At 43.1% G+C, this 17,905-nt stretch overlaps 1 protein-coding gene across 2 annotated transcripts in view; it reads right to left on the bottom strand.

Annotated features, from left to right (window-relative positions):
* The window catches only part of MEMO1 (mediator of cell motility 1), a 41,574-nt gene that overhangs the window by 13,911 nt on the left and 9,758 nt on the right, over positions 1-17,905 (bottom strand). For both annotated transcript variants that reach the window (XM_075597064.1, XM_075597065.1), the window contains 5 exons: positions 16,152-16,233; positions 10,816-10,884; positions 9,377-9,489; positions 8,616-8,727; positions 7,472-7,614 (listed from right to left, as the gene is read on the bottom strand). In XM_075597064.1, coding sequence (XP_075453179.1) covers positions 7,472-7,614; positions 8,616-8,727; positions 9,377-9,489; positions 10,816-10,884; positions 16,152-16,233 — 519 coding nt within the window. The remainder of the gene's footprint in view (positions 1-7,471; positions 7,615-8,615; positions 8,728-9,376; positions 9,490-10,815; positions 10,885-16,151; positions 16,234-17,905) is intronic.

Below are 17,905 nucleotides of genomic sequence, written 5' to 3'. Positions count from 1 at the left end.
CTCCACACAAGAAGGACCGCCCACCCACCCAGCATAAGGTGCAGTACCCTTGGCACAGAGATTCGGATCCCCCCATAGGACCAGAGATCATGGCCAGTATCCCGCAGAAACATCAAGAGAGACTGCAGATTGGCAGGCCCTTGCACTTGCAAGGATTTAAAGGCCATAACGGCCAACTTGAACAGAACATGGCAGATCACTGGAAGCCAGTACAGATCGCGCAGGATGGGAGTAATATACTAAAAGCGAGAAATGGGTTTCGGCGTCTGAGCAGCAGCATTATGCACAAGCGGGAGCCTCTGCGTTAGGCACAAAGGCATCGTCCAGTGACTTAATATTCATAGACAACAAGAGTGGACGCAAACTCCAAAGCAGCCTCAGACAGAAAACCTCAGTCTTAACAACTGAGGCCACTTGGGCTCGCATGTTGAGACTCTGGTCAGAGGATGATGAGGTTACGAACCTAGAACATGGGCAGCGGTTGTACACCATTGATTAGGAGCAGCTAACAAACACCCTGTCCCCTACTCTGGCATCTTGCCGAAGGTATAAAATCATAAGTTCCTTCTGGTCAGGATTGAGCTTCAGCCAAAACATCTCCATCCATGCCGCCACTTCATCTAAGCAAGCCGTCAAACAGATATCCCTGGGCTGCCCTGGAAAGAAACAAATATTTGGGTGTCATCAGCTTACTGGTGGCACTTCAAACCATGCTTCTGGATGATCTCGACCAGCGGTCTTACATACACATTGAACAGGAGCGGTGACAGCACTGACCCTTGAGTGAGCCTAAAAGGGATAGACCCCAAAGCCATCTGCTGGGTCCAGCCCTGCAGGAATGGGGCAACCCATTGTAATGTGGTCCCACCAATACAAACTTATTCCCACAGATGGTGCAGTAGCACCCCAAGATCAATCGTGCCGAAGACCACTGAGAGGTCCAAAATGACAAGAGCTGATAAGCCCTCGTCCATGGTCATCAATAAATCATCTGCCACACAGACCAGGGCCAAATAAGTTCCATGACTTGTTCCTACAGCCAGACTCCATGGGGTCGAGGAAGCAGTTTCCATACCATGGGAAGGTTGGAGATTGGACAATAGTTGTTGAGATCAACATCTAGACCCACTTTCTTCAACAACGGATGTACCAGCGCTATTTTGAAGGCCACTGGCACCTCCCCCGCTGAGAGGGATCTGTTGATCTCCACCAGTCATGGAGCCACTGCATCAATGGTCTCTTTTAGGAGCCATGATGGACAGGAATTCAAGTCACAAGTAGTCCAGTTCCTCCCAGCCGTGATTGAGAAGGAATCCGGGATTGAGATGATGCTGAAATCTTCCAAGGAAAACTTTTTCTGCATGGCGAGGCAGATCACAGGATCCATCGGGGGAGAAATAGCGGCATGGATGCAGCCGATTTTATCGTCGAAGGACCAATGAAATTCACCAGTTGGATAAACCACGATGGAGGAGCAGTCTGGATAAACCAGGCTGTTCAACATCCTGAAGAGGTCGGCTGGACGATTTCTTGCAGAGTCGATCCTCAGGGCGACGTAGGCCTTCTTCGCCATGGAGACCACACACTTATACACCCATTGAAATAGCTTCAAGGCTGTCCAGTCAGTATTCTGACGGGATCTCAACCACTGATGCTCTTTCCTTCGGAGCCTGCCACAGGTCCCAGAAGTTGCGAGAATACCATGGTGCACTTATGGATCTGAGAGCAGGCACTCTTCGAAGAGGGATCGCTTCATCCAAAGCTGCACAGAGAGCCAAGTTGTACTTCGACACAAGACAGACATTGTCGTACGGAGAAAATTGGGATAAATGGGCCCTCAAGGCAGCCTAAACCTAATCGGCTCAAGCAGACTCCTAGGCCGTAGCCAAGCTGCCTCGGGCCCACCACACGATTTAAGGAGTGCTGGGGCGCCTCTAATATGAGCCTGGATCACCCTATGATCTGTCCATAGGGGGAGGAAACCGTCACCCCCTGCACGAAGATCAAATCGAGTGTATTACCGTGCTTATGTGCTGAGCCATGCACAAATTGACTAAATCCCATGGATCCATTGTATCCAAAAGAGGTCCTCCAGCACCACACAGAGAAGGAACTCCCGCAATATGGCAGTGACCACATGCGACAACTGAAATACAAAATCACCCCTGTGTCCAGGCGGCATATAAACCAGGGTGAAATACCAAGCTTCATTGTTATGCATGGCACAGCGAATGGTTATATACTCAAAAGACTTGACCCTAGGCCCAGGGTGGGAGGTGCAGATAAGACGGAATTTAAATATCACGGCTACTTCTTCCAGCCTCTCCTTTCCCTCCCTATGAACACAAAACCTAAATTTAAAAAGCTATTAAATAAACTTTATTAAAAAGGTAAAATCAGAAATTGTAGAAAATTGCATCTAATTTTGCTAGAGTAATTAATTGCAGATGTCTTTATAATATATGCCATTTAAATACGTACCGCACTACGTATAGATATAATTTTGTTTAAATTGTTTTTATTTTCATATTGCAGACACTAGTTACTTTAAATTACTAGTTCAGTGGTTTTCAACCTTTTTTTGGTTAAGGACCCCCAGAATTTCACAATTGCCTAACCCTCGTCCTCCCTGTCGCTTGCCACACCCCGTCTCTCACTCTCTCCCTTATACACACACACACACACACACACACACACACACACACACACACACACACACACACACACACACACATCTCTCACTTTAAGGGAGTGCACGCTTTTACCCGATCCTTCCCCTCCCTCCTGTCAGCCGGAACTTGATGTGACTTCTGGCAACAGCAGGAGCAGGGAGGATAGCAGTGACCAGGCAGGTACTGTTGAGCTTGGGAGCCGCCAGGTCACTGCTATGTGGGCTGCCGCTGCGCCGCTAAGCCTGGGACAGCTGGGAGAGTTGTCCCAGCTCTCCCCCCTTGGCGGCTGCGGAACCCCTGAGGGGGGCAGTCAGAATCCCGATTGAAAATCACTGTACTAGGTACTTTACATTAGAGCAGTTTCTCCAGCATTGTTTAACATTGCTTTTTTCTTCCATTGGGCTACAAATAGGATTAGAACAATCGAACAAATATTGAATATTGTCCCCTTATACAGCGCTATATTGTAGGTTTGATCATAGTGAAAATTACAATAATTTAAATTTGTTTTGGCAATTTTAATAATTAATGAGAAAAGAGACTCACAAGTTAATTTACAGGTGTTCAACTGGTCCCCAAAATGCCTGCGTTATGCCATTAATCATATTTCCTACAGAGACACGGCTGCAGATAACACACATATGAAAACATTAACTTTTTGCCAATATTCCATTTTATACATGGAGTTTTCCCTGGAACAAATGCATGCTGCATTACAAACTTGCAAAACCTGGGTTAATAAAGTGCAGAATACATTTTTTTTTTAAACCCTCAGGAAGCCGTGCCTGTTCTTGTAGACTCATCCATTTTGAGCTTGATTTCAGATCTTGCATTGTGACTCTTGTACTGTTTCATACCAAGCACAATACAGTTATGGGAAAAAGTGACAGAAAAAAATGCAACTACTGTACTTATACCGTACAATATACAGCACAAGAAAACACAGAAAAAAACTTGTGACAGCATCTATTTGTTTTCCACAGATCCCCAATACCTGCTTCAACCAACAGTCAGGTGATACAATAATTAAACCAAGTATAGCTTAACCCCGTTATAGTGCGGTCCTCGGGGGCCACCGCGTTATAAACAGGGTCGCTAAAAAAAAATGGCCTGCGGGAAAAAAAAAAAAAAAAAAAAAACATTTTTAAATGGCCACCGTATCAGTGGTACCGCGTCCGCCAGAGGGGGAAAGCTGAGAACTCTCCCAGCGTTCCCAGACCCGGTGGGGCAGCGGCAACCTCACGCAGCACTTACCCGGCATCTGGCAGCTCTCCTCCCTGTCTCTGCTTCTTGCTTCAGCTTCCGTGTTGCAAGAGCAAGCTCCCTTAAAGAGACAGTGTGTCTCTGTGTGTGTGTGTGTGTGTTTGACTGTGAGACAGTATGAGTCAGTGTGTGAGACAGTATGAGTCAGTGTGTGAGACAGTATGAGTCAGTGTGTGAGCAGGAGGGGGGTTACTGTGTGAGCAGGAGGGGGGGTTACTGTGTGAGCAGGAGGGGGGGGCTACTGTGTGAGCAGGAGGGGGGGTTACTGTGTGAGCAGGAGGGGGGGTTACTGTGTGAGCAGGAGGGGGGGTTACTGTGTGAGCAGGAGGGGGTACTGTGTGAGCAGGAGGGGGTACTGTGTGAGCGGGGGGGTACTGTGTGAGCAGGGGGGTACTTTGTGAGAGGGGGGGTACTGTGTGAGGTGGGGTACTGTGTGAGAGGGGGGTACTGTGTGAGAGGGGGGGTACTGTGTGAGAGGGGGGGTACTGTGTGAGAGGGGGGGTACTGTGTGAGCAGGGGGGGTACTGTGTGTGCAGGAGGGGGTACTGTGCGAGCAGCAGGGGGTACTGTGTGAGTAGGGGGGTACTGTTGGAGCAGGGGGGGTACTGTGTGAGCAGGGGGGGGTACTGTGTGAGCAGGGGGGGTAGTGTGTGAGCAGGGGGGGTAGTGTGTGAGCATGGGGGGTAGTGTGTGAGCAGGGGGGGTACTGTGTGAGCAGGGGGGGTACTGTGTGAGCAGGGGGGGTAATTCTGTGTGGTCTTTTGGAATTCATTCTGTGTGGTCTTTCGGTTAACGTGAAAGATGCTGGCCTTTGAAGTAGTAGGGTGCATTGTGCACAGCGCACAGAACCCACAGCCCGCAAATAGCGCCCACAGAGCAGTGGCAGAGGCAGCACAATCCCATAAAAAGGAGAGGTAGCTTATGTCCTATTCACTTATACAGTATTCTTCTGTTCTATTGTGCTGTTTTGCTGGGTTTGTGTTTTTATTTTATTTTAAGCTTTTATTAATGTTTTGTCCCAATTTTGCCCAAACTCCCCCACCCTCAAAAAAATGTATTTATTTTTTTTCTTAAATTTGAAAACGGGAGCCACATTAATACCGCGTTATAAGTGGATTCGCGATACAGCGGATCGCGCTATAACAGAGTTAAGCTGTATGATGTAACCAGAGTTTCCACTTCCAAAAATTAGATTTTCTGATCCACGCTTAATTTCCTGGGTTTTCCTGGTCAAGAGATAGTTTCCTATTCCAAAAACGTACTTCAAAGGCGATGAGAAGTAGATTCAAAAGACGTTTTCCACAAACATCTTTATTGGAGGAACATATATCATGTGTACAATAGTAATTTATGATCTTACAAGGAAAGTCTATGACACATACAATATTTTATCCAGCTTTGAAGTTCGTCTACTAGTTTTTTTTATTTTTTATTATTGGTTTGAAATGATTGTTATAAAATATAGAGGTCAACTTCTAGTAGTATCCCTAGATACCTTATTGTTTTTTTTGTGATCTTTATGAGGAGATTTCCTTGTCCTATGTGGTGATCAGGTTCGTTTATCTACATCATTTCGGTCTTGGAGACATTACTTTTAAATCCTGAAAATGATCCACAAAGGTCTATCTGATTTATTATGCGTATTAAAGATGTGTTTGGACTGGTTAGAAACATTAGGATATTGTCTGTGAACAGAAAGTTTCAGTTCTATATGATCCATCTAAATCCCCCTAAATTATTTCATTTGTCTCGTGTATATGGCTGTGGGTTCTATGGCTAGGTTAAACAATACGGGCGACAGGGGGCATCCCTGCCGTGTGCCTCTAAAAAGTTGGAATGGCTCTGAAATGCCTTCTGTTGCTATTATTTTGGCTGTTGGTTTTGTGTGCATTGCTTTTAACATGCTATTAAAGTTTCTGCGTAAAACAAATTTATCTAGAGTGTAAAATACATGGTCCCATAAAATGTTATTGGAAGCTTGTTCAGCATTGGTGGTTACAATAGCTGTAACAAAAGGAATAGACAGCACTCAAATTGACAATAAACTGAATGCAGTGTGCAAAAGGAACAAAGAGGACCCCAATTCCTCCCAATTAATAACCAAAATATAAAATTTTGTTCCAGCACTCACTGATTGATAGAATACTATAAAATGTGGTAATATGCCAAAAATGAAAAAGTTTAATAATAGAAGCACAAGCTATATAAATTGGAACAATGCAAGTGAAAATCACACAAGTAAAATTACCCTCTAAATGCAAACAATGTCGGGAAACAACACAGGGGAAGGGTAAAAGACAGGGAAAACCACAATGGGGAAGGGGGGGGGGAAACAAGGGGAGGTGGGGGAGAAATATAGGGGGGCAACGTTTTGGGGTCAAGACCGCTTTTTCAGGCCCATTCCCTCAGGTCCAATAGAACCAAAAGCTACTTCTCTTACCCTGTGTGAGGGCCAGAGCGGGGGGATGGAGTGAGGGGCAGACCGGGGTGGAGTGAGGGGCAGACCGGGGTGGGAGGGGGTGGAGTGAGGGACAGAGCAGGGGGTGTGTGGAATGAGGGACAGAGCAGGGGGGGTGAGGGACAGAGTGGGGGGGGGGCGGTGACGCATAGAGTGGGGGGAGAGGAGCGAGGGAACAGAGCGGGGGGGAGCGAGGGAGCAGAGCAGGAGGGAGCGAGGGACAGTAGGGGGGGCATCGCGAGGGACAGGAAGGGGGCACGGGACCGCAAGGAACAGGACCGTGAGGGACAGGAAGGGGGGACAGGACCGCGAGGGACGGGACCGCGAGGGCCAGGATGGGGGGACAGGGACCGCGAGGGCCAGGAAGGGGGGACAGGGACCGCGAGGGCCAGGAAGGGGGGACAGGGACCGCGAGGGCCAGGAAGGGGGGACAGGGACCGCGAGGGCCAGGAAGGGGGGAAAGGGACCGCGAGGGATAGGAAGGGGGAGGGACAGGAAAGGGGGGGGGGACTGCCAGGGACCCCCCGCTGTGTTAATCCGATGGGCCATTAGTCTGTCTGCAGAAATGTGACTGAAATGTTGCAGGATGTACCCAGCATGTACCTGGGTCCTGTTGGTGAAAGCCCCAGATTTTCCAAGGCAAGTTTAAGAATACTTGTCGGCGCACCTGTACATCGCTTCCAATGTTACAAATTCTAAAGAGTACCAACAGTTCTTCCCAAATGGAAGATCCTTACTGCTGCAATGTGACACCAATATGATTACTCCATGTTATCTACTGTACCTCTGTTCACACTGTATCAGAATGTCCTAAAGGTTATACAGGATTTCCGCACTAGAAGAGGCACGGATCATTGTTAACATTAAAACACGTCTAGTTTTATCAATTGCTTTTGTGCCATTTTGAGTGGGTAGTATTTTGGATACACAGCTGGTAGTATTATTGTCAATACAGCTGATATGGTAAGTACACCGTGCCTCTCAATGTTTAGGATGGTCTCTTAGTGTGAACACACTGTATATTAATGGTAACATTGGCCTTTGGGAAAAGCGTACATGATGATGATCTTTTACTTACCCCAGTGACAGAAATCTGACGAAATCACAAAGAGGTTGCTGGGATCTGCTAGGTATTTGCTAAAAAGTTTCCCGAATTCCTGTTCCTTTGATTCGCTAAGTGCTCCGACCAACACAGGAACGATGGTTAACTCATCTTTATGGCTTGATGAGAGGAAAGAAAACAAGGACCATTAGAACAGCAGCGTCAGTATAGGATAAGGAGCTTTAAACTCGCTTATATTTAAAGACAAAGACCAAGTAAAGGGGCAGTACCTTGTAGAGCAGCCAAAGGTAAAGTAACAATTTGACTTATTTATAAACTGTGAACAATGAATGTTATCCTTCTCTATGGGCCTGCTGAAATCTCATTAGAAACAAATGCTTATCTGTTTGATAATTACTACACAAAGAAAAATGTACCTGTACATTTCAGGACTGAAACACTCTTATCCCTAAACAGCTTAGATAAAGATTTAAAGATTCTAAAGCATTTCTTCAACATGCAATAGTTGAAAGTTCAATAATAAATACAATTAGTTACCCTTCTATAATCCATGCCTATTTTATCATAGACTAAATAGGGTAAATTGCTCAGTCTCCCATGAACATGACACGCTGTAATTACATTTTACTTAATGTAAATATTCAGATGCAGTCACTGGTTACAACAGTAAACCTTCCTCACCCTTTCTAAATATCACCGGAACCAGTAGTCTCAGTATAAGGACTGGTTTACCCCTAAGAGATGTAATACTAATAACTTTCTATCACAAATATGGGCTGCACAATTGGCAAAGTGACAATCAAAGATGAAATAGGACAGTATGGGAAACAAACTTTAGTTGTAGCATCCCAAAAGGAATGACCAGCAGCCCAGTTTTTCCCTGTACAGGAACATCAGATGACCTTAAACATCTTCCCATTTGGGAGGACTCCTGCTGGATGACCTAAGAGGGGTGGGGATCGCAATTCCATTTATGCCATATAAAAGTTGTGAAACACAAACGGAATTTGTATTCAGTTTAGCACACGCTTGTCTAACTTAGGTAAGAATAACCAGCAGTCAGGAATTCCCCCTTGCGGTGGCTGAATGGCCTAAGGAGTATACGTGTACAATACTTTGCAATTGCAAGGCACTCCATCAACCCAACATTAGATCATACCTTTCCATTGCTTTAGCAGTGTACGGTAAATGCATTTCAATGCTGTGCTCATCTTCATCTGTCTGTAGAGACATTCGCTCAAACATTCCTGTCTTCCACAGTTCTCCGTATACTGGAGAGATACAAAGACAGCGTCACCTTATTTAATGCAGGGACAGGCCTACAATCTATTGTACTGAAGATGGGACCTGTAATAAAGTACAGCAACAAAATATAACACGAACATCAATAGGAAAAAGGTAGAGCAGGTGAAAAAGGTATGATCATATGGGTTTTTCATGTTAATAAATCAGCAAAGCGTCTCTCCTGTTGATATACAGCCATATCAAGAACATCAGAGAAAAAGAATCAAATGTGTTGCAAAAACATTAAAAGCCCCGATATCTGGGGGCTCCCCTAGTTCAAAATATATTCGTAATTTGTTTTGTGACAACAAAAAGAATACAAATATGACCACTAGGACTACAAACATGGCAGTGGGGTCACCAACCGAAAGTGGACGTCAAGGCTTTCTATTGGCCATTGAGATCTCTTAGCCCCGTGCCCATTCTGTGTCCGGCATACAGATATTCTGCCCAGTGCAGGAGCTTCTGGAACCATTCAGGTAAATTCAAAGATTAAAAGATTTAGGTAAGGAAAAAATAAAAAGAATACAGAGGATCTTGGATTGCTGCTTTAAGTGATAGCCAATGAATATGGAAGCCAAAACTTTGCTTTCTGCAGTGACTCCTTCAAGGTCATTTATTAATTTTTAGACATACCCTTCTGATCGATATGGAGGTCGTATAGCGGTGTTCTATATATATCCACAGTGGAAAGTGCACATCTAGAGAGAGCCACATGATGGGAAGGACCAAGAATGAAGACTCGTCTCCTGAAACAATGCAATGAAAGGAAATTCATGAACCAGGGTACACTCTTGCGTAGGCGCCTTTACAGTGGAGAAGTTATATGCAGTGTTAAGGTTACCTCACGAAGGTAGAGGCCAACAAATATGAGTTTGCCATAGAATAATGGTACTGTACTGTACTGTACTGTACTTTTAGAAAACCAGGTGACTAGGTAGCACAGTATGACTATGTAAATGACAGAAATGCAACATGGCTGGTGAAAATTGGCCTTCTAAATGGCACAGACTGTTTCTTAGTGCTCCTATACTTAGCAATCAATAGGAAGAGATTGTAAAATAAATTATTGGTGGTTAGGCTGAGTACAAAAGGGGCACCTAAAGTTTACAATGTGTTTACTTCCAACTTAAGAGGTATCACAGTGCTGAGGTTATACCTACTTGCTTACTCAAGTAAAGAAAAAAGTGGGTAAGAAAATGTCGTATTGATTTTAAAATAGATTTTTGTTCCTTGTCCTGTGACAAAGCAAAATCTGAGAGAATGTACTGTAAGAAGCAAACAGCCTGATTCGTGTGGGTCTTACATTCACCATTATGGCAATTAGAAGGTTAAGCGATATGAAAAAACCTAAGAATTACATTAACATAGAATTATATAATTGTACAGAGAAATAATGCTTTATGTGGTAATTTGAAATGTGGGGGAAGATAAAGCTTCTGCAGATTTATTCTGCAGGACATAGGTGTTTCAACTCCTCTCAGTCCAACTACATACTCAGGAAGTCTCATATGAGTAAAGAAGCAGAGGGGAGATGGGATGTGTACTGCCTATCATTTCATAGACCCATATGCCGGGGAGCAATAACCATCCAAAGTCTGATTATAGATGGCAATATAAATCTTCATAATCAGGCCCATTTTTACTAAGAGGTGCTAAGCTTTAGCACGCCTGAATCCAAGTCCCTGGAATAGGAGGTAAGTTGTGCTAAAGCTTAGCACCCTTTAGTGAATCAGCGCCTCAGTCACTTATATTATGTGACAGATCATTTAATATTTTAAGTTCATGACAGGTGAATAAGGAATAATTACACTTTATATTTAAAGTATACAAAGGCTGTTTACTACAAGCTCAATCTGTTGGCGATCAGGTGGCTATGTTTTATAATATTTTATCTTGCACACAGATAAGCAGGACTTAAAGAGTGCGTTTCACACGTGTTCCCATATGGTTGGGGTAAAAAAAAAAGGTTGACTTGAATAAGGTGTGAGGTGTCTTCCAGTGCCAGAGGTGTCTTATGGCATAAGACTGTTTTGTAAACATGGCCCACTATGCCTCAGGAAGGAAATACTTACGTGACAGAAGGGTCTACTTGTTTATAGGCGTGAGCAGCACAGGACCCGCAGTAAGTGTATCCTGCATGACTAGAACAAACAAATAATTAAGGTTAAAATATAGCTTGCAGAACCTTATTCTCCCATATTCAGTATGGGAGCAGACCGTTAATGATGCATTGTCCCACGTCTAACCAAACTAAATAGGGGAAACCGCGCTGTTCGCAATCAAACATTAAAATACTACTTTCTCTCCCTCTGTAAAAGGAAATGCTTATAAAGTTTTTTACGCACCTGAAAAATAACGACAAAGGAATACATAAAAACTAGGAATAGATGATGTTTGAGTACAGTCTGAAATCCATCACGAAAATTTGGAAGAGACTAGAAATCAAAAAGTACTTTTAAAAATTATTCAACCCAATATATTTTTCCCACCTTTATCTTCGGAATTAATTCAATCATCAAGGAGCATAACCAGTGTCTCCAATGGTATAGAAATTAGCAGCTATTGTTCCCTATTCCCGAAAATCCTAATATCTGGAGAATTGTGTGTCATTAAAAAAAAATGTAAGTCACAAGTCTAAAACATTAATACAAACTCAACAACTTGTGTAAATATCCGTGTATGTTGTCGCCTGAAATGTAGTACAGCGACTCCTGGTGTTTAAGGGCGATACAACTCATAACAAAAATCTTCTTGTCTAGCAGCACAAGATGCAGATGTTATATTCTTTACGGATTCTTTTGTAAACTTCACATCTACATTACAGTCAATAACAAAAGCACCCTCCTTTAAGTTAGTGCAGCGAGAACGATTTTTTTTTTTTGTGTTTGAGATAAACAAGCTCTTAAGGGCAAAGCAGGACTACGTTAAAGCAGTTTTGTTCTTAACTATGGTAGATGAATTTCCTTAAGTCCCTCCTACTGGCTCTGTACATTCTTCCTACCAACAAATTAGATTGTAAGCTCTTCGGAGCAGGGACTCCTCTTCCTAAATGTTACTTTAATGTCTGAAGCACTTCTCCCCTTTATGTATTATTTATGATTGTCACGTATATTACTGCTGTGAAGCGCCATGTACATTAATAGCGCTATATAAATAAAGACATACAAGTCTTGTTTTGAAGGCTCGCTACTTATTATACAAGGAGAATAAAATACTCCAAGGTGCGTCTCACGGCTACATAGGAGAAATTCCTGTAGTCTAAAAGCATGAATTATATGACGCCTATTATTAGGGCTTTACATTCAGCCGCAAACCACACTGTATTCCCCTACTTAATCACTTAAAAGTCAAATATTTCTCACTGATATTTCTGCATTGCTAGCCCCAGGATATTGAAAGAAAAATACTGCCACACATCCTTTGAACCCTCAATTCTGCATACAAGTCTGCACTTGCACGCGGTTGCAGGCTCCTAGACTGGTTTATCTGACCGGCACAGCTCAGTCATCATATTTGTATCCGTGTATACAAGCAGACAAAGAAGTCACACCAGACCAAAAAAAAATCCCCAATGCAGATACTTGGGGATGGCTCCTTTACCCAGATTATATTATAAGGGGTATTTAGGTTGAATAATTGGACTGTGTTGGCTAATCTGCCTGAGTTACATCAATCTCTGCTAATATTGATATTTACCCGCCATCTTGATTCTTTGCAAAATGCTGCATAAAGATGGCAAACAAGATCATGACCAGCTTGCTACTACTTCTTAACCACTTTCTTTTTCCCCATTCCAAAGAGGGGTTCTTCAGTGTCATATTTTGACAAATGAGAAACCACCAGACAACTCCAGCAGGCAGGTTCCTGCGCCATTACTTATTCATTAAAGTGCGATGGCGCCCATCGGCGCACTATTGCATGGAAACGCTTACGGACATCGGTGGCACTCCCGCAATCTAATGAATAACCCCCTAAATATTTACCTAGTCTACAGAACTGAACCCTCATGCTTTCTCCAGATCATTTTATGGAGGAGAACTCGGACCTATAGTAGTAAGAAAAAAACTGCTTTCTAAACTTCCCGTCAACTTATTACATTAAAGTTTGTGGGTTTGTTTTCCCACAATATGCCACGTTAGCTTTTTAATCAGCGAGGAGGGTTAAATGAATGAGCGTTGGTATTATGTTACAGTTTGAAATATAAAAACAGAAGCCGCGTGAATTTTGTGAAAATTGCAAGATATTTTATTAAGAGAGACCACCGAGTCCCAGGATGTTTGTTTTTATTAAAAAAAAAAAATCAGAAAAAAAGTTTATTTTTTGAGGGTAGTGATCCCCAAAGTACTGTACCTGCATACTTGGGTTAGAATAGAGCTGCCAACAGTTTACAATGGATCAAATATTCCTAAAACCTATATGGGATTCAATGCAGCTGAAAGTAGTCTTGCGCCTGTTGTCTTTTTTTTTTTTTTAAAGGAATCTGATTGTTTTAAAGGTAACACTTACTTTGATAAGGAAGATCACCCTGTGAATTAGGGCCTTTTTATTTATGACTGTGTTAAACCACTAATCCAGCTTGATTGAAAAATAGATTTTTTGGTACCCTTTAAAACCAATTGAATTGCTGATTTATAATCAATTCATGTACTGTATACTGTGTTATATTGTTAAAGCTTCCAAGGAAAGCTGTATAAATGCTCTTATTGTATGTGTGTACCAAGCATTTGTCGAAAATAAATATTTTCTGACACCGACAGTGTTGTACATACTTTTCTCAGGCAAAATCAGTCCCTGCCCTTAAGATCTTACAATCTGATATTGGGGCTTGGGGGAGATAAAGTGACTTACACAAGTTACTTTAGGAGATGCCAGTGGGACTCAAACTGGGTTCTTCCACTTTAAAAGACAGTGAAGCTACCTCTATACGACTTCTCCCAATGATGCCAAGTACGGATCATGCAGGGCACACAGTCTGCAAATTATCCCCAAATACACATGAAATCATAGGTACTTCATTATTTCCCTCTGAAGAACAAATGCTGTCAACTTCCAATCTATATGGTCCAGATAATGAAGCCTACTGCGTGCTCAGTCATGCACAATCTGTTCTCTATTATCCAGTTGGAAGCACAGAGGAGAAGAAAAAAAACTGCTCTGGCTCTGGAAGAAGATGACTGCATTCAGAGTCTATCATTTGATTAAAAGTGCATTAGATCCTAGAGTTTGAGTCCTTTGTTCCAAACCCTGAGGGTTTCCTTGTACCTATTCTTTGTATTTTTAATTCATTTAATACAGCTTTTTGTTGCACAGCATATTCCCTGGCAAAAAAAACTTCCCTCCGGCATTTTATGTATAACAGTTAAAGCAATCCCACTCTCTCTCCCACACTTCTTCCCCTGTGTGCTGTGACAAACGTCCTCGAGGGGAAACAGGAACGAGGCACAACGGAGCACTGTTTTAACAGGATGAAGTGCAGATGTGCTAAAAATTAAGGAGGGTGGCATGCTAACTTTAAAATCACCTCATTTTCACAGGCAGCATACAGTACATCTAGTGAGGGGAGGATGCTGTTTTTTCCTTTGTAAATTGATGGCCTAAAAGGTAAAAAGGTCAAACAATGTTTTGGGCAGGACAGGGCAGTTCCCTTTTCCCTTAGACATAGGACAGTACTCTTAAAGTGAAGAAGCCCTATATATGTAGTGTGAACTTTTAATACAATATATTGTACGCCAAAGAACCACAGGACCTTTTGATGTTTGTGGTCAGCGTCTCAAACCCAAACCAGAAAAGGACTATCGTACATATTAAAATGTATTTAAAGCAGCAATCCCATACAGAAGTCTATAGGAATGTACAGTACTCATATAACACTACAATATTTCCCCTTGAACACATCCTCTTTAAAAAAAAAAAAAACATTTAAAAAATATTTTTATAGTGTTATGATTTTCTTAATCTCAAGCATCTGAAGTTACTTTAGACTGCACTGGGGTGAGCCCCATTTTAACCTCCTTCACACTTAATATTTCAAATGTTTATATCTCCTGTACGGAGCATTAGATTTAGAAAATAAAAGCAGCGTTGTAAAAGGCAAGAAGAGATCTCTTAAAAGCAAAATATAAAAGACAAACAAAAACCCAAAACCTCCCCTGCAAGGATATGACCAAGCTCAGTTGGCCATCACAAATTAGCCCTTGTTGCTCTTAAAGCTGCAGGCCAAGCAATATCCTACATGTGTTTTTTTTTTGTAATGTATTATAATGTGTAGCCCCCTTTCCCTATGTCTAAGGGAAGCTATGCAGGAGACTATGCGTGCTGCTATACCTGTTGCTCACAGGAGGTCTAAGCCTCCGCCACTGGGAGCCTGGGGTGAGCTCTTTCTCCTATAGTGCAGCGCCTCCACCTATGAGAGATCCCAGCGTTGGCGGGATAACCCTCACAGGAACTAATCACAGTAAAGAGTAATACACACACAGGTATATAACAACTGTTTACTGACACACACACATATACAATAACAATATAATTGTACTCCACAGTATGACAACAATAACGTGGGTGAGTACCCCCAAAGTACTTACGATGCAGTGGCACTCAATATCCCTGGTGTCCTTCCCAGTGTAAGTTCCACCCAATGTCTGAGGTAGCGCAACCCGTGTGGATTGTTGGTGCACTTTATACCCCACGTGATAAGCCCTCCCCCTGAGGACTCTAGGAGATGTAATCCCTTGCTGCATGTTGGAGCCGTTTTAAGATGGCCACCGTAACTCTGCTACAGCGCATGCGCGACGCGTTACACTGCGCATGCACGAGCCCTAAGATGGCAGCCACCGCACTCCGGGTCCGCCCTAGAGCTCCGGCGGCTCCGATCGCCCCGACAGCTTCCCTCCCCGGACTGGAGGTAAGAGGGGATCTCGGCTACAAATGTAACAAGCATTTTTTGTTTCTATAGCAACCATTTACAAAGTCACATCCCTTTCCTCTTCTGAAACAGGCTCTGGCACTCCCCTTTTTGAGCCCTGCACTCTCTCTAGCAATGCACCAATTGTATCTTGTGACTGCCTCGTCACATGATCTTCCCCACATTCTTGCATCTTTGGTACTCTTCTGCGACACTTCAGCCATTTAGTGAATCCCTGAGCCGAATTTTCGGCGATCGATCACACGAGAACGTATCGATCTGCAAATTAGCTAATTACTTATCGTTGTGTGGACTTTATTGATGCACACATTAAAGGGGGGGGGGAAACGGCCCCTTGGACTGCTGCTTTAACCTACCCTTGATGTGGTAATTTGGAATTAGGCGAAGATCAGCGGTGATCCAAAACAAACAAAAACAAACCTTGGATGAAAAAGAGGCTAAAGATAACTGCAAGTCCTATATAGTTCTGCAAATTGTATAACTTACGGTGCAATGATGGCTCTGGCAGGTCTCTTTGAGGTTTGTGCTTGGGATAACCAGCCTTCCAACTGTGCGCTCAGCTGGGGTCCTGAAATAAAAACAGCACAGCAAAAACTTAAAGGAGCAGTCTTCCATGTTTATTATTTTTTTTAAAGATCTCTTCCCTGTACTGTATAGTAGGTTTTTTTCCCCGCTTACATTTTTTAAAAATTTTATTTTATTAAAAAAAAAAAATCAATAAAATAAAAAATTAGCCCAAAATGTAACCCATTTAATGCCCCAGCCTCTCGCGATCGCGTTATCGCCCCTTCCAGCTATCACGTGATAGCGACATCACTGATTACGAGAACGGAAGAGTCCTCCTCTTCCATTACCCTTCCTGCTAAATAGCACTCAGACAATGAGCTGAAAGCCCATGACTTCGCCACTGGGTCCCTGGAGTGGCTATATGGGGGATATAACACTTTTGTTTCTCAGAAGATCCTTTGTTGTTTGCATGGAAAACCGATCTGTTCTGCCTAGTAGAGTAGAGAAAGTGAGACTAACAGCAGGAGTTGCCATGCGAGTTGCTTTGGGCCATCTGCAATAAAAAAAAATCAAAACAGCTAGGAAAAATAAAAATAAAGGTTTGTTAACCTGATTTAAGGGCCTAACTTTGAAAATAGGTCATATGAGGGATGGGGAGGCGACTGCAACTTAAACATAACCTGTGACCAACAGGGGGAAAACAAGAACTGCATCTTCCCCAGGAATGTCATGTATTTGTTATAATGGACACAATAATCTAAGCCGGAGACACAGTTTAAATCCCAATGATGTAGTCTTGTGCACAATGTATTGCAGGTCCCATCATTGGTGCTAGCTGTGCATCCTAATTCTAACTACAGCTCAACCCCCTCATAACGCTGTGCTTGGGGTCCAAAGAATCGCATCGCATTAGAAATAATGTACAATTGTATGCATTGTACAGTAAAGTATTTAAGATACAAATGATCATGTTGCAAAGTATTCATAAATTGGGGGCCACGCTTGCATCGTGTTATAAGCGGATTTGCGTTGTAACGGATCGCGTTTGACGAAGTTGAGACATTAGGGGGTCTGACATAACAGCATTAGGATCTAAGAAGCCATTTTGTTTGACTATTTTAGTCCGCTATCTTGTCTTGTCTTTGTGAGTTTTATGTCTGTGTGAAGAACGTGTGAAACAGAGAATGGAATGTTTTCGCTCCTAGCTGACTTTATTTATCTTTCCTAATCCAATAAGCTCCAAATGAAAGTGTAAACAGGCCAGAAGTTATGAGAAAGCCTCGTTAGTAGTCTAAGATACGCTCAGAGTCTTGCAATGAAACATTTTCTCATACAATATGCCAGGTGGCAGAACTGACATCACATTTAACCCCATAATGATTTTAATCTTACATACATTTATCCAGTATTATTATGTATTACAAAATTACATCAGCTTTAGTATTGTTATGTATTACAAAATGATGTCATATTTAGTGACGTGCAAGCCCCACCCATAAAGGGGTGGAGCTTTAGGTTTTAGGGTATAAATACAGGAAAACCCCGTTATAACGCGGTCCTCGGGGTCCACCCCGAGACCACCGAGTTAGTAACGGGGTCGCGGAAAAAAAAAAGGCCGCTGCATCAGCGCATATTCACCCCGCGGGACAGGAGATGGGAGCGGGGATGTCCCTCCGGTCCCCACTTCCCCCTGTCACCGCGGGACAGGAGATGGGATGCCCCTCCGGTCCCGG

The sequence above is a fragment of the Ascaphus truei genome, chromosome 4 (genome assembly GCF_040206685.1).
Source record: "Ascaphus truei isolate aAscTru1 chromosome 4, aAscTru1.hap1, whole genome shotgun sequence".
In the NCBI taxonomy this organism is placed as follows: domain Eukaryota; kingdom Metazoa; phylum Chordata; class Amphibia; order Anura; family Ascaphidae; genus Ascaphus; species Ascaphus truei.
The sequence above is the reverse complement of the archived record's forward strand: the minus strand, read 5'-3'. Positions and strand labels throughout refer to the sequence as shown.